A 19403-nucleotide genomic window follows, 5' to 3' on the forward strand; every position below is an offset into this window, starting at 1 on the left:
ATGCTTTCAATTTCTGCAATTATATCATTTCGATACACCCAAGTATTCCAACTTAACGGTATTTTCCCGTTGGTTCGTCCAATTTCAACAATTTATTTTTACAATTGAACAGTTATTGGAAGTTTATTTTAGAAAAATCTGTACAAATTGTCATTGATTTTATTTTATGCAACGATTATCACAGTAAAAACTAAAGATTTTTGTATGAAATAAAATTAAACTATGCAAAAAACATTCGACTTTAACACTAAAATTTAATCTAAGCGAACGAAATGATTAATTTTTCTTCTTCTTCTTTTCGGGTTGCGTCAAGCCCAGGGATTCCTGATACTGGCGCACAACCTGTTCCTGAACTTCGGGCAGGCAAGGCGAATAGCGTGAATACTCCATGGTGAATTCACCCTTGCCCTGCGTGCTGGAGCTGCAGAAGAAACGAAGTATTTATCAGTGAGGACTATTATGGATTATCCCAGTAGCTTACCGCAGCTCGCTGGCGTAGCCAAACATGTCGTTGAGGGGCACCTCAGCGTATACGGTGAACCAGCCCTCAGTGCCTTCTGTGCCTGTGATGATGCCGTGACGCTTGCTCAGATGACCCATGACAGCGCCCTGGAACTCTTCGGGCGCAGTGACCTCCACTAGCATAATGGGCTCCAGTATTTGCCAGGAGCCGTTCTGGAAGACCTCTTTGATCGCGCCATGGGCAGCTAGCATAAATGCCAACTCACTGGAGTCCACAATGTGATGGCCACCATCCTGCAGACGGAAACGCACGCCGGACAATTTATGGCCAGAGAGCATGCCGCGCTCGCACATCTCACGAAAGCCCTTCTCAACGCCGGGCACAAACTGCTTGGGCACATTGGTGCCCACCGTTTCGTCCACGAATTCGAGGACCGTATTTTGATTGGGGGGCAGGGGCTCCATGAGTCCAATAATACGCGCATACTGACCCGAGCCTCCGGATTGCTTCTTGTGCAGGTAATCAAATTCGCAGGGTCCGACAAGTGTCTCACGGAATGCCACTTTGGGCTTGCCCAGCGTCACAGGGCAGCCATATTCACGCTCCATGCGCTGCGCATAGATCTCCAGATGCAGTTCACCCATGCCTGAGACAAGCGTTTCCTTAACATCATTATCAAAGAAGAAATGGAACGTGGGATCCTCCTTGGTGAAACGGGCAATGGCCTTGGAGAAATTATCCCGGTCCTTGGTGTTGTTTGGCTTTATGGCCATGGACACAACCGGTTCCGGCACAAATATTGACTCCATAGCCATATGATTCTTGGGATTGGTGGTAAAAGTGTCACCCGAAGCGCAGTCGACGCCAAAGAGTGCAAAAATGTCGCCGGCATAGACCTCGCTGACGTCCTCCATTTGATTGGAGTGCAGCCGGACGAGGCGGGCAATGCGCACCTTCTTGTTGGTGCGCGCATTGAAAATGTTGTCGCCCTTCCGGAGCACACCCTGGTAGCAGCGCAAATAGGTCAGCTGACCGAAACGACCCGCCTCCAGTTTGAATGCCAAGCCCATGAATGGGTCTTTGCCATCACGCGCCGGATTGAGCACAACTTGCTGTTTCTCCTTGCCCTCATGCTCGATAAAAGCGAGATTTTCGACTTCTCCTGGGTTGGGCAGATAGTCAATAATCGCATCTAGAAGCGGCTGCACGCCCTTGTTCTTAAGAGCCGTTCCCACCAGCACGGGCGTAAAGCTGCGTTTAATACATGTGCGTCGCAGCGCCGCTTTAATGTCCGCCTCCGTGAAAGGCTTCTCCTCAAGAAACAGCTCGCCAAGGGTTTCGTCTGCATTGGACAAATGCTCGATGAGCTCCTGCCGACGCTCCTGACTCTCAGTACGCATATCCTGCGGTATCTCGTCTAGACGCAGATCCATGCCGTGCTCGCCCTCAAAGTAGATGGCACGCTCCTGCACCAGATCCACAATACCTTTGCAGTTGCTCTCTACACCAATGGGCAGCTGTATGAAGGCCGCATTGTGATTTAACTTGGAGCGCATCTGTGACAGCACCCGATAAGGATTCGAGCCCAAGCGATCTAGTTTGTTGATGAACGCCAGACAGGGAACATTGTAACGCTTCATTTGCCGATTGACCGTTAGCGTCTGACTCTGAACACCACCCACGGCGCATAGCACCAGCACGGCGCCGTCCAGGACGCGCAGAGCACGCTCCACCTCGACCGTAAAGTCCACGTGACCGGGCGTATCGATGATGTTGATGTTGGTGTCCTTCCACAGCGTGTAGGTGGCCGCCGATTGTATGGTTATGCCACGCTGTCGCTCCAGCTCCATGCTATCCATCGTTGCGCCCACATTGTCCTTGCCGCGCACCTCATGCATCTCAGCAATGCGTCCTGTGTAGAACAGAATACGTTCCGTCAGCGTCGTCTTGCCGCTGTCTATGTGCGCCGAGATGCCAATGTTTCGAATGCGTTCGATGGGCTTGTGCTCCGCGTACTTCGCATGGGAGCTGTAGCCGCATTGCAGCTAAAAAGTGCAACACAAATTCAAATTACATAATGTGCCGATTGGATAAATTGGAAAACTGGTTATATATCAGTTCAATACTCACCTGACGCACAGTTTTCAACGCGCTGAGGCGCAGCGGCAGGTTACTGTTCAGCACACGTGTTATCAGCGTCATTTTGGCTGCTTTTTAATTAATAATAAAGTGAATTTTACTAAAAACACGCGCTCGGTGCCGCAACGACGAACAGCTGGTCGCGTAAAGAGTGCTGCAAAAGAGAGCTGGGAACAGTATTGGTAAGTGATCACATATCGATATCTAAGCAATCCATTATGACAGTCGGCGCGCATTTGAAATGCCCATTGAAAATTGTTTATTTGGGTGTTGGAAAATATCAATCACTGCAGTGTTAATATCCATATAATCTGATTATTTAACAATCGATTTTCAAAGATACGCGCGCAAATGAGTTGGATAAAAAACACTTTTTTGATGTTTACAATAATTTCGAATCTTTGATTACGTCGCAATATTATAATTTTTTACAATAATTTCGAATCTTTGATAACGTCGCAATATTTTTATTTGTATTCGAGTCTCTAGTAGTCGATTAGTGCAATTGAGAGCTGTGTGCGCCCAATTGAAATGTCCATCAAGACACATTTAAAACATTTATTCATAATAAATTCAGAAGCAGGTCGATTGAAGGGTTTCTGTTGTTTTTTGTATTGATATGTTAACATTGCAATAATTAAATTAAATGTTTGTGTATATGTGTATATGTGTGTTTGTTTGTTGCAGTTTTGTGCCATGAAAATGCACAAGAAATTCAATAGAGGGACGGTTACGCTAACGGTATACATATAATACCATAAATATAGACATATAATTGTTTTATAAATACAATAAATATTTTGATGGCGCTTACAGCCAAACTAAATCATCGATTCAAACGGATGTTTCCGTTGATGTAAGATATCCACGCCACAATTGCTTCGTCGTATCAAGTTTTGGGTTCTGAAAATATGAAATTCGGGTATTAATATTTGCCACAATAATCGACTTAAGCTCTAGGTCTGCCAGTATACATACATTACAAGACAAGATTGTTTACGAGCATTCTATGAAGTAGTTAGACATCAACACGATGCAAATGAGTTTTTCGATCGTGAATTGATGTTTGATTGATTGACTGATTGATAGATGCTTGATGGGAGAGCAGGCAGATACCAAGATTTAATTGGTGCTTTATGTATGTATGTACAATGTGCCACACTGAGAACTAAGCACAAAATACACTGAAACAAAACAGACTAGAACTAGTTTTTTTGGGGCGCACAAAATGAAACATACAGATATATAATTTTCACTTTTATTCAATATTTATACGTATATTTAACGTTTAGATGTGTGTGTGTGTGTGTGTGTGTGTGTATGTTTGAGTTTCAATCATAACTTAGTATACTGCATAAATTATAATACATTTGCTTACAGTTGTTTTTGGTTTATTTTAAGTATATTATTATGTATGTTCTGGCTAAATTTTTCTAAGACGGCCTTTCACTGATTCCTTCCCCCATACCCCGCTCCCTACAATAAGATCACAGCTTATCCAACCCATATTAACTAAAATCGAGCCTGCCAAATTGTAAGCAAACACATAAGAGAATCATTTTTTGTAGATAGTTATAGCTTGTTGATCTTGGGAGATTTCATGTTGAATTGACACTGTTTCGTGTGTTGTTGTAAAATTCCGTTAAAAAAGTGTATATATATAGTTTCTTTGGAATGCATATACCACTTTACGGCTTTTGAGCCATAAAATATTTTAAATTAATACTTCTAAAACTTGTACCTGAGCCCAAAATCTACGACAAACGCATGCTGTGAAATTTCTGCATATTTATCTTTTTTTTTTTCTTTTTACCGTCAACTATTTAGTTAGATGGTAAATGCTACGGGGACACTTAAAAATGTTTACCAAACTTTGTCATAAAAACCGCTACGAATAATTTGTATATATATATAATTAGTTATGATACTGGTATGTATATATTCGACATTCACACTTTGGATAGGCTTATGTACGTTAAGCTTGTAGTCCCATTCTGATACGATCTAATAAACGTTGTGCATTTGTTCTACGCATTTTGTGTTCTCTCTAACACCCTTTAGTTTAGGTAGTTTGGTATTTTGGTATTTTGGTATTACTGTGGTGCCCATGGAGCACCGCTTAGACGGGCGTTACGTTGGCCGGGGCTTGTGCGGCGGCAATGGCGCCACATTCTAGCTTGGCAGCCGCCTCCTTGCAGTTGCTCGGCTGCTGTTGATTCGCTGGGAGCAGTTGTGCTGGCGTCTTGTTTGGGGTTTCGTTATATTCATCGGCCTCGTGCATGGGCGATAGGCGTGGCGAAAGGGCGGCGTTTGTCGAGGTACTGAGGAGCATGGTCGAATGCAAATGAATGATATTTATATATATATATATATATGTGTCTCTTAAATGTTAAGTAAATAGTTATTTAGCTTGGCTTAAGAACTTAGGCAAATCTTTGGGAGCGTGTGTCGAATGATTCTCGCCTAGCCGCATAGAGTGAATACTCATTCTGGACTCAACTACGGGTACACTTACTGATTGCCATTGATTTGACGAACTTTAACGGTCACGGGTATAATCAGCTGCTCGGAGGTGCCGTCCTTGTTGATCTGTTTCCAGACAGTCGCACGATTCACTTCCACTGGGGGCACAGGTCCCGCCGCAGTGCTGCCCATTTTGTTGCCAGATAACGGTATGTGTATGGTTGTGGCACCCGCTGTTGCGTTCGCATTATTGGCATTGTAGGCAACACTTCCTGTGCCGGGCGGCTGTTGATGCTGATGATGATTGTCCTTCAATATAAGACATGCATTGGCAGAGTATGTTTTTTGTTTTCGATACGAAAGAGCTCATAGAGTATGTGGGAGAGGGAGAGAGAGAGAGAGAGAGAAACAGAGTGAGAGAGTGTGGGTGGAGGTGAGGTAAAAGAAAGAGAGGAGCTTGTGTAGGTGAGAGTATAAAATTCAGCTGCGTTATTTAAGTGAGCGAGTGCTGCCGATCTAAGAGCCAATTCGGTGTAGTGTTGTGTAGTGCTATAAATTTAGATGTAATTCCTTTCTTTCCATTTTTTTGTTTGCCAAATATTTGTTTTATTTTTGTTGTTTGTTTTTGGTATTGGCCTTTAAATTTACAACAATTTCTCCTAAAAATTTATTTTTGTTTGCCAATTTTGGTAGGTTTGTAATTTTTGTTATTGTTAGTTACTTGTACTATGATCTTGTTGTTGACTATAAAATTATTTAACATTTACATTTAATACATTTACACCGTGTAAACGTGTTTGCGCAGACTACTTAAGCTAGCATCATTAACATATACAAAGATATATATATATAGATATAATAAAGATATAAATACAATATAGTTATAGTAGTATAGTATAGTTTTATAATTGAATAATATATATGCACTAGGAAATAATAGAATTTCAGTTAGCATATAAAAATAGGGCCATGAGCTTAGGTACAGTTAGGCTTGGACTTCATAGCAATATCATAATAATTGAGCATTAAGATTGAAATGGAGAAACAGAACAGCATATTAAATAAAAGTACATAAAAGTTGTATAAGCAAAATAGATATTTAAAAATATGTATAACAAAATGCAAAAATTGCATGCTACAATATAACAAATTAAGGAAAAACATTTACAAAATACTGTTAAAAAACACAATATAACATTTGCACTCGTATAAAAACCCATGTATGGTATATATACATAGTAAGGTAATGCATTTTTATAGGACAGAATGCAAAAATCTCTAAGAATAATTTCCATTAGAAGATACCAACAAATTAGAGACTAATCAAATTGTTCTGTGGTGGATTGTGCAGCACTGCAAACGCAAACGAAATGGGCAGCACTTTTTCAATATAGTGTTTCGTTACGTGCTGCTCGAGTGTGACCAGATAATCGGCATGTTGTCGTTTTCAATAGTGATTGGTGTGTGTTGTGTGTTGTTTGCTGTGTGGTGTTTCCTATTTTTTTTTTTAGTTCTTTTGAGTGTTTGTGCCAAAATCGGTGCGGTGTTTAGTTTTTGAGCAAACTACTTTGTGCCTCGAACTCCTTCTCATTTGCATTTGAGGTATTGCACTTGATCAGAGCGACGGCATTGGTGCCGCCGTCCAAGCCACCATCGAGGCTGCCCTTTGGTTCGCGCTTGCCGCGACCACCGAAACAGGGTAAATATTTCTGACAAAAGCCCACCTCAGCGTCCAGTTGATGCAGATCATCCGCGGCCGCACGTTTCGTCATCTCTGGCATAATATCATCAAGTATTTTCAACTCACGTCGCGTGAACACAAAGTCCAAGGACTTGCGTATGCCAATCATTACCACCAGCATCAGCGGGAAGAGTATCGAGGTCTGCGAGAAGCTCTTAATCAGCCACAAGATAATCAGACAGGCCAACTGTATAATGGTAAACAGATGCACACGCTTGATGGGCACCTAAAAAGATAATGGGATCAATGGAAAGTTTTTAAGATTCCTTCAGCTGATGATTTGTTGACTCTGCTTACCTGACGCAGGAACATGTAGTCCGGCTGATATTTGGCTGGCATGAACATGATTAGAATGCGATCGAAGAACTGCAGACCCTTGAGCGAGGCCACGCCCATGTACAAGAAGACGCCAAAGAGCACCGGCATTGGTATGTGTCCGAGCAGCGGTGTCAACAGCACCGAACCGCCAATGGTCAGGAAGATCATGATGTGGGTCACGCGCTGCTCGCGCACTCCCAAGAACTGCGGCTTCTCGCCAGGGGCACTGCACTCCGATTCCAGTTTCAGCGAATTCACATGATTGATGCTCAGCACAGTGGCCGCCACGAACCTGTCAATCGAAAAAACACGCCGTGAGATTCTATAGATAAAGGGAGCTACCAGTACTTACCAGGGCAAACCCATTACACTGCAGATTGCAATCAGGCCGGAGAGCACAAACAGATCCAAGTGATAGCCGCAGCCCTTCTTCAGCTTGTTCTCCTTGCGATTGACAATCACGGCCGTTATTTGTTGATCCATAAAGATGAGTATAGTGCCGAGCAGTGCTGGGAATACCGCAATGATCGGCGACCACCAAGGATTCTTCTCGGTAAACGGCGGTATAAGCCAGCCACGTGTACTCAACGTGGGCTTCAGCTCATGGGGCACCTCCAGTTTCTGTGTGGGCACGCCGAGCGAGTAGTCGAAGAAGGTCATGGCAAAGATGGCAATCAGAACGGAGAAATCGCTAATGTATTGTCGCACAATCGAAGGGAAGAACAGGGCATTCTTGAATTCCTTGAGAATGGTGGAGAAGATAAATGTACCCGAGCACAAAACCACGGACATAAGGAAGACGTTCTCGGTGGGTGGCCGGCCGCAATCGGTGCCACTCAGTGTGCCATTGTAAGACTACAAAAGAAAGATAGGAGAGAAGTTATATTAGGAATATTGATGGGATTTCCGAGACTTTTACCTCACAGGAGTCCCATTTGTACTTGGCAAAGTCCAGGACGCTGGCATTACTGTACAGTGGCGGAGTACAGATGCAATCGTAAATGCCCTGATTGACCGGGAAGGTCTTCCCAATGACAAACACATTCTCGATGGCCTTGTAGACAAAGATAACCGCGATAAGGGTGGCAAAGTTCTCCTCGGTGAAGCGTGTTATATAGCAGACGAGCGCACTGGCATCGATCGCGGTCAGCACGACACAAATGACGGCGACCCACATGCCGATCCAGAACCGGAATGTCATATAGTCCCAACCCTGAGCCATCGAGAACTCATAGACAATTGACTCGAAGACCAGCACTGGACCGGTGGAACCCAAAATTGTTAACGGCTGACCGGAAAAGAAGCCATAACCCATGCCGCAAACAAATCCAGACACAAGCGACTCCATTGCCGCCATATTCTTGCCTGTGGCCTCCGACAGCAGGCCGCCGAACGTAATGATGGGGGACAAGCAGGCGAAATACAGGAAAATCCATGAGGCCACGCACTGCATGGAGAGCGCATCACGGTAATCGCTCCAGTACCAAGGCGCCTTGCGCTTAATATCATTGATCAGACCGCCAAATAGGCGACCCGTGCGCGAGAGTCCCGACTCTTCGCGCAAACGTTGCTCCTCCTCCTCCTCGTCGATCTCCTCCTTGGGCAGCTCGGGCGGTCGCTTGCGCACCTCCTGCGATGGTATAGCCGCCGGCGGCTCAATCCGTATGGTTGGATCCCATTCCCCTGGTGGTAATACTGTAACCGCATCCAGAAACTCATCCACGCCGGCGAGCAAATGATCCCGCTTGCGTGCCCTATAAGCAACTTCATGGAAGATCTCGTCCGACATCAGCGTGGCCATGGCACGTCCAATCTCATGGAAATTGCTCTGGCTGCCCGGCGGACCCAGCAGTATGAAAATGAATCTACGGAATAGTCGTGCGTTAGGAAGAACCTTGGGCTTAGTGTGTAATATTTATGGGGGTGGGGTTGGGAATAAGAACTCGATTTCTTCCGAGACTAGTTCAAACTATTCTAAACGAATCTCTAAAGAAAAAGACCCTAAAGCATCTTGAATATTAGTTTTCGGGTTCGGTACTTGGTCGACCTTCATATATTCCTTATTCCCATTTCTTCTTAGGAATTATCGTATGATTCTTAGTTCTAGTCTCTATGTAACTCACCTGGTTGGCACTGGCACCTCGGTCAGATCGCCCATGACTGCCGCCTGGCTGAGACGTATGAAACAGGAGAGTGTGCGCTCTAGGAAGTCCACCTCGCCCACTAGAATGTTGCTTGCCTCCGCTCCCGGTGGTATTTTCCGCATAAAATGCGTATTACCCTTGTGTTGTTGCTCGGCCAGCTCCGTGCCGCTGGTCTGTCTGGCCATCGAATGGCTGCTGGGACTCTTGACCATGTCCTCTGTTATCATGGGCAGTTTTTGTGGTGGCCGCAAGTTTTTGGAATTTGATTTTTTCTCTACATTAGTCAAATTCGGTAGTATGTGGTTCGGTGTGGGTTCGGTATTTGGTATTTGGTATTGGTTGGCAGGCGGTGCGGGTTGTTGGTGTAGTTGTGTGATGTTTATTGGATATAGGCATTACAACAACGTCAACGTCAATGTCAACGACAACAACAACATAAAATCATAAATATTTTATAGAAAGAAAAAAAATACAAAAAATAAGTGCATAAAGCTTAGTTAATAATTCTCATTTCAGGACAAAGAACAGAAATGATAGATCATGCTTGAAAAATACATCCTATTGAAGACTGTGAGTGATAGGCGTGCAGATATGTGTGTGTGTGTGTGTATTAGAATGTTGATGGATTAACGGTTGTGTATTTATACAGCAAAGTTGTTCACATACTTAGAGTTATCGGAAATCTGTAGGTTCCAATGTTTCGACAACCAACGCGCATGCAAATTTTCTTTCTTTTAATTTTCGGCTTTTATTAAACTATTTTTATTAGACTACCAAACAAAGAAACTAGATTTGGGTTTGAGTTTCGGCTACATGTTTGTAAGAAAAAAACAAAGAAGAAGACACGCAAACGAACAGTAACGGTAACGGTAACGGTAACTGTGACGATAACGATAACGATAACGATAACGATAACTTTTGATTCTTGATAGTTGGGAAGTTGTGGAGTTTGGTTCATTACCAAGCGTTCTGTTGCTGGGCTTGCCGGGCACCGTTAGAAAACGCCCCATTCCCATTCCCAATCCCATTCCCAGTGCATTGGTACTGCCATTGGTATTGCCAGGGGGTCCGGGCTCGCTGGCGGTCAGCGATAGCGGCGTGGTAGCCATTAAAGCGTTGCCAGACTGTTCTTCCACTGTAAATTTGTGTTGTTTTTGTTGATTAAAGTGGTTAAAAAAAAACTTAAAACAAAACCAAACGAATTGAAAACTAAAAGGATATCTAAGAATCTCGCGTTAAGTCGATTGCATCACGTTTAAATACTTTTTAATCTGGAACCCCGTTTAGTTTGTGTGTGTGAGTTGACAGCACAAAAAGGAGCTTACTATAGCATCTTGGAAAGTTCAGAGAGGGGTTATAGCAGATAAGAGATAAGAGTAGAGTAGAGTATCAAATAGTTTGTAAGAGTTGAGAAAAGATCAGAGTGAGTTTCAACAAAATCGTGAAAAAAGCTAGAAGTAATACTTGACAGAGAGAGAGAGAGAGAGATAGTTTAACTAGTTACATATCTTTGTTAAATAGAGCGTGCTTTGGTAGGTACACTTTACGCAAAGAAGTAAAACCATATAAAGAGTTTTGAATAGATCTTGTAAGGCGATTACTTGGCAATTGGCTCGTCGTTGGCTGCTGCAACTGTTGTCCTTGTTGGTTAGACGGGACATGCGAGGGCGATGCGCCCGCATGGAACCAGGTGGTAACGCCAATAGCGCCCATGTCGGCTATTGTTCAACGTACGTATGAGTAATGGGAGCAAGAGCGAGAGCGGTCGATGGTTAGAAGTTGTGTTAGCAAACACTTACATAGGACGTTGCACAACACTTCTTTGTGACTTACTTAACTAGTGTTGCGAGTGATCGATTGATGGATACGAGATGAGTTAGCTGATGTATGTATGTATGAGAGATATCGTATTCGGAGTGCATAAGCTGGCTTAGATACGATCATACTGAGAAGTAGAGTTTGTATTCAGGGGCAGAGTTACGAGTCTGCAATTTATATGGTAGATGGGTGCGTGCTCTCTATACAGCTGGTGTGGAACTGGAGAGTTTTGTGGTGCATTTGGAAGCAACTGAGTTGGAGTTGGAGTGTGTCTATACCTGTGGGAACAGCGAGATAACAACCACGCTGATCCTTACTGGACACAAAGACAGACGTCCCGGGTGTACGGCATCCATCCGAACCGAAAACAGGCGATGTGGCATGCAATGATTGCCCAGTTGCGTCTAAGCAACCCGATTTCAGTTTCATTTTTAGTTTTATTCGTTTTATTAAGTGGGCAATATTGAAGTTAATGTAGGTTTAGTAGGACAAACTCGACTCATGATGATTATGATGCGCAACAAACGAACGAGATGAGCTTAGAGTAACCTGAGAAATGGAGGGTCCGCGAAGGGATACTCACTTTTTGATGACGACTGATTGCGCATGTCCGCCAGGGAACGTATGATGGGCAATCGCGACTTCTTTGCGTACTCGTGCTGATGGCGATGTCGGCGCAGTAGCGCATCCTTTACCTTGTCCTTGACGCCGGCGGGCAGCTTGCCGCCGCTGACCAAATGATCGCAGACGAGATCGGCCACGAGCTCCAGATTATTGGCCTCCATGTCCAGCATGACGCTGCCATTGAGGAGCAGGCCACGCAGCTCGAACAGCGAGTGCAGCGAGAGCGTCGCCACATGGGGCTTGGACCAGCGATTGCCGCCCTCCTCCACATCCTCCTCGAACTTAATCCAGCGTGCCGTCTCCTTCCACTCAATCTCATCGCCCTCCTTCACCAGGATGCCCATCTCCGAGAACAGAGGATGCGACACATGCGAGCCATCCACATCCACATCCTCGCCCAATATAAACTGTACACGTTGTGCGGGCGGCGTCACTAAGAATGGGTCGAATAGGAAAACACGATTAGTTTGGCTAACATTTATAGCACTCAAGCAGTCGGCCAAAAGTCTGAGCTTAACCCGCTTAATTGGCCGCACAGCCGCGCGGGAATTGCTTTCGACCAGATGGCCATTTGGCTGTGGGTTAGTTGGTTGGTTGCGTGTTTTTGAAATGAATGTGAGGCGAAGGCTACGCCTGTCGTGATGCTCTATGATGTTGATTATAAATGAGATTGGACTTCGTGTTTACCAAATTAAACTACGATAGATCTGTAATGGATACCAGAAAGAAACAGCCAGTCGGGACTGATAAACGCTTCTACATCTTCCACAGAGTAGCATTTGCCTATCCATCTCTTTTGAAACTAAGTACATATTTACCTTGTCACTGGCATCTATTTATACTCAATGTTTTCTAAGTAAATATTTTGCTGATCCTAGTCACTCGAAGAGTTTACTTCGATAAGACATTTTCTCCTGCTAAGCTAACAACCACCTCAATTCTTTTATCTTTCTCTTGTTACCAACAAGCGGTCAAATTAAAAATAAGGCTGTTATCTTTTTCTTCACATACCTTTTCAACACTAGACAAAGAGATAAAGTGCTGGCAATCCTGCGTTGTAAGTGAGGACTATTGAAGTCTATCGATAACAATGCCTCAATGCCTCAGGTCTGGTAAAAGTTGCTATAAAGCTTAAATAGTTTGTATGTGACCATTAAATTTGACTTCTCGTCAATTTTAAATGGCTGTCAAACTGAACTGCTCGTTAAATTTAACTGTCTGTGAGCCAAGATAATTTGGGTTTAAAAATGAGCAATTGTTTAAAATGACTTGGGGCCAAGCATTTAAATTGTCTGCTCGCAGCTCAGACCACACATCGATTTCGAATAGGAGGCGCACAAGGACCTCCAGGAGCGTTAACGAGTTAATGGATAAACTGTTGAAGGTACTTACACACTCATAAACGTGCCTGCATCGATAAGAAAGTGTTGCCATAAACTCATTAGCATGCCATAAAATTCAAAAGGAATTCCGAAACACACGAATGGAAGTTTATGGGCAAATTTACCATAAATGCAGATTTGTACTATACCTAATTGAAAAAATGAACGAGAAGAAAGGATGACTGTGCTTTTTTTGATTGAAAATTGAATAAATCCCTGCTGCTACATTTTCTTTCAGTTGATAATACAGATCAGCTATAAATTTAAAATCTGTTCTCCATATAATTTACACCTAACTCCTGCTCCTTCTTGATTTCAATCAACCATATCCATTCACTGTTCCTGCACAAGCAGCTGTGATTTCTCAGATGACTTCAATTTGCGCATCCTGCTCGCAGGATCTGCACGCCCTGTTATTTAGCTATAATTTGGACTCTGTCACGTTGATTGGCCGCACATGTCAGCATGTGGGCGACACCTAACTCCCGCTCGCTGGCGGCGACCTTCGGCCTGTCCGAGGCGCGCAATTAGATTTGTCAATACACTCGGGGAATATGTCAGGGACTGCTGTGGCACCCACCTGGACGCTCCACTTCCTGTTGCTTGTCGCTGCTGCTGTCTCTGCCAGCGCCAGCGGCGCCGCCAACAGCAGCTGCTGCGCCCGCTGCGGCACCTGTGCCGCCGCCGCTGTGGTGATGCTTGCGGCGCCGCTGCGAATGCCGTCGTCCTCCCGGCACGTGCACGCCCACATAAACGGTGTGTGCGCGGTGTCCTGCATGCGTGGATACAAATTGAATGCGTCGCTTAATCGATTACAACAACAAAATAAACATGCATCGTTTCGTACGCACACAATGCCCAGGTAAATCTAACATATTGGCAAAGTCAAACAATTTCTATACTCGCTCGCAGAGTGTGAAGAGTATATGCGGCTTGTGCAATTCTCGTCTTGTTGTCCGGGCTGGATCTTGGCATATGTACTTGAGTATATCTTAGTTAGAAATCGAATCTTTATCTCTATATCTTCTATTTGTGGCCGTGATTGGACTGTGAACGAGTATAACGCAGTCGGTTACACCCGGCTATAAATCTGCCCAATAGGAGCATGGTAGATCGGAAAATGTTATACCTGCAGCTTGTGGCTGGCCTGTGAACGAGTATAACGCAGTCGGTTACACCCGATTGCAAAGTTCTTAATAGCTTTTTTTTAATGCTCGCGTGGCAAACAATCAAAATCAGTTTTAATGATTGATAAGAGCTGAGTACACGTTGAAAATTTATGCCGCTTGCTGCTGCGCTTCAATCAAGTCAAGTCGTGCATTGCGCATACGCCGCATTGACTCATCCCCTGTGTCTACAGCGGGGAAAGCGTTTTTTTTACTGCGCCTAATTGCTGTTTAATACGCGCACTTCCAGCGTCTAAATTTATGTACATTACTTATTTCCAGATCTCAATAATACGTGCCAGTAATTTTCCTAGTCCTATGACAATTTTCGTAACGACTTCGTCTGTCGGTCGACCTATTGTGAGATCATCTGTTTAGCTGTATCTCGGTTATGATCATAATTTAAATTAATTATAAGCAACCATTTTTTGAAGCCTCAACTTATAGATGTACAGACATATGTGTATCAAGGTTTTGTGGGCGTTTTTGCATGCTGCCGTTAATGCATTTAATTTGCAATTTGTTTGCGGATACAGTAGACATTGCTTACAGGAAACGCTGGGCAAACTGATTAGATTAGCTGATATGCCTTATGGGAGGGTATCAAAAGTGGTTTCAACTGGAATATTGTGGAAAGTGTGGGAAGACATGATGAAAGATGGGAATGGAAATGTGTGTAGGATAATGAATAAATCAAATGAAGCAAATTAATGTAAATAAATATTAATAAATATATATATATATCATAAACAGAAACAGTTGCAGGACTGTGAAAGGATATGGTTGGATTGGTTAACAGAGATTTGTGTGTGGGAAAATATTTTAAAATTATAAAAAATTACAAAAGAGACTTGAGAGAAAATCAATTAAAAGGAAAAATTCTTCAAAGTTGTAAATAATAAATTCCCATAATATAGCAGAAACTTTTTAAAATAAAGTTCATTGAAGCGCGTAAATTATTCAAAATTACTTGAGCTCATTTGTTTCGAACACGTTTCAAATGGAATAGTTTACGCTCCGAAGCAGTCAGTTATCTCTAATTGTCTCATTAGTAAGTATTTTAACACTTGGGCAAATAAAAAATTTGCATTTGAAAACAATTATTTAATTGTTTACATAAATTAGAATGATCTGTTAACAGACTACACAGCCATTTCCAACTAGAGCAAATAACTCCTGCTGTTATTAAGGTGCAATAAATTTGATTTTGATTTTACCAGGAAACATTAGGCTTTGTGCTTGGGAATTTGGATATGACTGCTCCAAACATTCATCATATCGTAATTTGACTGCATCGCATTGCACTTTGCGATGTTAGCTTTTGCAATTAACACACCACAAATCTGTTGGCTGTCATGTCGTAACGACGATTGTTCCAAGTCCAAGTCCAATCCACCCACACCCGGCGTGCTCCTGCCGCTTGGCAATTGTCGAGCTTTGTGAATGTTATTTGCCTAAAACTTGCGACTCGATTTCGTAACACGAGTTAGTTCTCAGCCTGGGGCCTGGGCAAAATGCGCGGGCGTGTCTGGCATCGCTGAGCGTGCAAACTTTGCATAAAGAATGAGCCAGCGGCAAAGTCAGGTTGGCTGAATTCCAATGCATTGCGTATACGCGGCATTGTGCACTTGAGTATGCGATTTGTTTACTCACCCTCGAAATCGTTTTCTGTAAATTGTTGAGTAAAGTCCTCGCCGCCGGTGCGCGGATCCTTGGGCGCCTCATCGTCACCACTCGAGGAGTTCATGTTCCAGGGCCTGAAAGAGCCAAAGCAACAACAGACAATTAGTTTTGAACTTGAGAAATATTATTTCGAAAAATTATCGAACTGTTCGCACTTTAACTTAATTGATCTGAAATGTTGTTGGACACAAATACAAACTCGTTAAACAACAACTTGAACTGCATTTGCAATCACTTAATCAAAATTCAGCGCCATAAACCAGGCCGCCGACTTGAAAAATATCTCGAAAAGAATTCATAAAATCTAAAAGAATATAAAAACAAACCTTAGTCGAGTCATTCAATTGAGTCAAAAGCACTTTGTGTTTGCACATTAGATCACTTTGACAGTGACTGTCACTAGCACAGTTACCGTCAATTGTAAACGACAAGATGAGTCGATTTGGAAAGTGCCTTCTCCGAGTTTTGCTTGTGCTGTGTTTACTGTCATTCCAAACTATTGTTTATATTTTTTTTGCTCAATTTCACACGCGATACAATTTATGAGCTATGCATCAAAATTGTTGCGCCTATTAAGCCCTAGTTGCCCCATAGATTTGTTGTTCGTATTTTTTAAAATTGTATGCATTCCATAAATACAGTAGAACGTGTGCATTAGTGCATTCTATACTTTACTTTAGGAGACACCTTTACTACATATAATAAATTCTAGAAGTCGATATAGATTTCTATATCTTCTTTAACTGCCTGTCATGGCAAATGCCTGAGTATTAAGTTGACTTTTCTTATACCTGTTTTATAGTAGCTTTAGAATAGGCTCATATCCTATTCTAGAATAAACTAAAACCCTAAGAACTTTTGTTTTAATTCAAGCCAATTGAAAATATCACATAAACAAAATATGCATTCATAACATTTGAAGCGCTGTTTGAAATGTTTTTTGTTTTTGCAGACATGCTAATTAAATTCCCTAGAATTAAGTTGAAATTTGCTTTTATATAATTTGTATACAAATTTAGCTCCAATATGGAGTTGACACAAGAGCGTTAATTAATAAATCTATATTTAGATCAACAATTTTTAGCACTTCATATGACAATTTTTAATTTTTGTTCACGTTTTCTTCAGGTTTTTCTTAGTTTCAGCTGTTGACAACTAGAAGGGACTAGAAGGGTATTTACAAATCGTATTGATTTGTGATTTTTTTTTTTAATTAATTTGTAGTCTCGTGCTTTACTTTTAAAAGTGTTAGGTAAATATTGCATTTAGCAGTCTTTTAACATATCTTATATGCTTTTGACGTGCTTTACTGAATTTCAAATTTAGTTAAAAATAATGCCAATCAAATGTATTCAAGTTGTTGAGAAAACAAAGTCAGCACCTTTAAAACTATAAATAACGCAATCTCGAGTTATTCAACAAAGCAGAAATTTAATTTGCACTAGTGCAAAGTTCAAGAAGGTATTAAAAATATAATATTTATATTATTATTTCGCATTCAGCAATATTTAAAAATTTATAATGCATACGAAAATACCCTTTATTTGAATATATCTATATAAAATAAATATACGTTTATCAAAACTTTTGAATATAATTTAATTTGCAAAGTTCAAGAACGTATTAAGAAAATAATATTATATTTTTTAAAAAACTCAGCAATATTTTAAAATTTAAATAAGTATTGGAAAATACTCTAAGACCTATTGGGGTTGGGAAAAAAATATAAATAAAATATATAATTAAAATAAAATAAAAATATATATAAACTAAATACGCGATTAACCAAACTCTTGAATGTAATTCAATGTAGACATATTTTAATATAGAAAAGTTGACAATTCTATATACATGAGATTTATATACGTTTGCACAATATTATTAGACCCTTTTTTAAACGCGTGTGTTTTATGCATATAGACTGTATCATCACGAACTTATGTATAGTCTGTAAATGTTTATAATTATAAAGTCTAACATCTAGAGTCAACGACAGCGCTATCAACAATCAAAAAAGCTTATCTATAAATATATATGTATATATATTAATATATGTACATGTGTCTATATATGGTTTACATATAAGCCTGTCCAACTGATAGACAGACCCTCCAAGCTGTCTGCCAGAATAAACTGGGTCGATCTCAGGCGTACAAACTGTTAACATTAAACCACTTTACAGTTTCCCAAGGCAAATCCATATCAATATCAAGTGAGTCACGTAGCGCCGGATTGTAAAAAAAAAAAAAACAGAAAAAAACTGACAGACATGCATATATTAAAGCCTGTGATAAGTATGCTCAGACAAGTGTTTGAATAAACTTTATGGAAAGAGTGTTAAACAAAGGGATAATTACTATATGATGTGAGATTTAATTAAGTGCATATATAGAACAATAAGATAATATTTTGCCTTTGTCCTAGGTTTTTTTTATGATCTTATTTATCGTTTTATATGCTTGTAGAGGGTACTACGATTTAATCATGAATTGGGTACATCATAGTAGGATATATACATATATATTCTTCTTCAACAGTGTCTGTAAACCTTGCAAAGATCCGTCTTTCTGTTGCATTCAGACGGGATATCGGAAAATTCCGCCTACAAGCGTGGAAAAAGCGTGAAAAACGTGTTTACTTGTCATAAATATATGGCATATGGTTTTGGAATATTCCGCCCACAAGCGCGGAATAATCGCGTAAAACTTTTGTAAAAAACTTTCTTGTCATATATATATGGGGCATAAAGCGTAAACAATTTACTCGAGAAACATTTTTGTTGTTTCTTGAAGTATCTATATATATCTACTATACTCAGCGCTAAGAAATATGACTACAAGGGTATTTAGACTTCGGAGTGCCGACAGTTGTCGTTTTTTTTTTTAGTCTGATAGCCAATGGAATACTTTGAGTGGCTTATTAAATACTGATTTTGTTTAATCTCAAGAACTTTTGACTTCAGACGTTACAGTTTATTACAATTATTTATATAGAATATAGTTGGAAATTATCAATATAATTTTTTTTTAATTAGCATAATACATAATATCCTAGAATTCGAACCCGGAAGTCCGTTCAATAACATTGGGTTATTTCTAAAGTGATTTGGGAACTTGTTTCACTCTTTACTTACGTTTCTTCGTCATTATTGTGGGCCATAATTTTTGGCTCCAATCTGGGCAAACACTTGCAACGATCTGGCGAATCGTTGTTCGAATTGCGCGTCTAATTTGTTTACCACTCGCCGATTATCGGTGCAGCCCGAAGCGAACTATGCGTATGTAGGCGAAGATAGGCGCAAAGCGTGAGTTAGCACTGGGGTTCAAAGTGTCTCTGTCTGTTTTGTTTTTCCGATCTGTTCTGTTGGGCTGTTTATCACGCGGTTCTAGCGACTCGCTTCGAGCCCGGGCGATTGCAGACTAACTGCTAACTGGCCGATCTTCAAAGCGAAGCAGCGTCGGC

At 41.5% G+C, this 19403-nt stretch overlaps 2 protein-coding genes across 21 annotated transcripts in view; both read right to left on the reverse strand.

Moving 5' to 3' along the window:
* Window positions 1-141: 141 nt before the first annotated feature.
* On the reverse strand, window positions 142-2757 carry mEFG1 (mitochondrial translation elongation factor G 1). The gene is made up of 3 exons (XM_064685942.1): window positions 2594-2757; window positions 482-2508; window positions 142-421 (listed from the first exon to the last, which is right to left on the reverse strand). The coding sequence occupies exons 1-3, from the start codon at window positions 2663-2665 to the stop codon at window positions 277-279; spliced, it is 2244 nt and encodes a 747-aa protein (XP_064542012.1). The 5' UTR covers window positions 2666-2757; the 3' UTR covers window positions 142-276.
* Window positions 2758-3146: 389 nt separating this feature from the next.
* The window catches only part of Ndae1 (Na[+]-driven anion exchanger 1), a 33976-nt gene continuing 17719 nt past the window's right edge, over window positions 3147-19403 (reverse strand). For 2 of the 20 annotated variants that reach the window (XM_064685927.1, XM_064685921.1), the window contains exons 2-13: window positions 15912-16015; window positions 13673-13864; window positions 11670-12143; window positions 10230-10403; window positions 9248-9542; window positions 8044-8989; window positions 7477-7979; window positions 7104-7416; window positions 6790-7032; window positions 5118-5374; window positions 3581-4923; window positions 3147-3505 (exon numbers count right to left, since the gene is read on the reverse strand). In XM_064685927.1, coding sequence (XP_064541997.1) covers window positions 4722-4923; window positions 5118-5374; window positions 6790-7032; window positions 7104-7416; window positions 7477-7979; window positions 8044-8989; window positions 9248-9542; window positions 10230-10403; window positions 11670-12143; window positions 13673-13864; window positions 15912-16005 — 3693 coding nt within the window. In that variant the 5' untranslated portion in view covers window positions 16006-16015 and the 3' untranslated portion in view covers window positions 3147-3505; window positions 3581-4721. Of the gene's footprint in view, window positions 3506-3580; window positions 4924-5117; window positions 5375-6509; window positions 7033-7103; window positions 7417-7476; window positions 7980-8043; window positions 8990-9247; window positions 9543-10229; window positions 10404-10869; window positions 10987-11364; window positions 11531-11669; window positions 12144-13672; window positions 13865-15911; window positions 16016-19074; window positions 19359-19403 lie in introns of those variants that run through there. The other 18 variants (XM_064685933.1, XM_064685928.1, XM_064685925.1 and 15 more) reach the window with 17 other exon arrangements.

This window comes from Drosophila montana, unplaced genomic scaffold (assembly GCF_035044405.1).
Source record: "Drosophila montana isolate Dmon_TW-CO22-7 unplaced genomic scaffold, ASM3504440v1 contig_3123_1, whole genome shotgun sequence".
Lineage (NCBI taxonomy): Eukaryota > Metazoa > Arthropoda > Insecta > Diptera > Drosophilidae > Drosophila > Drosophila montana.

What these genes read in the sequence shown, in the direction of transcription:
- mEFG1 (XM_064685942.1), bottom strand. Translation starts at nt 2,665, where the DNA reads ATGACGCTGATAACACGTGTGCTGAACAGTAACCTGCCGCTGCGCCTC. An exon ending in CGTTGAAAACTGTGCGTCAG is followed by an intron (nt 2,509 to 2,593) that starts GTGAGTATTGAA and finishes TGCACTTTTTAG; the next exon opens with CTGCAATGCGGCTACAGCTC. An exon ending in GGCTACGCCAGCGAGCTGCG is followed by an intron (nt 422 to 481) that starts GTAAGCTACTGG and finishes TTTCTTCTGCAG; the next exon opens with CTCCAGCACGCAGGGCAAGG.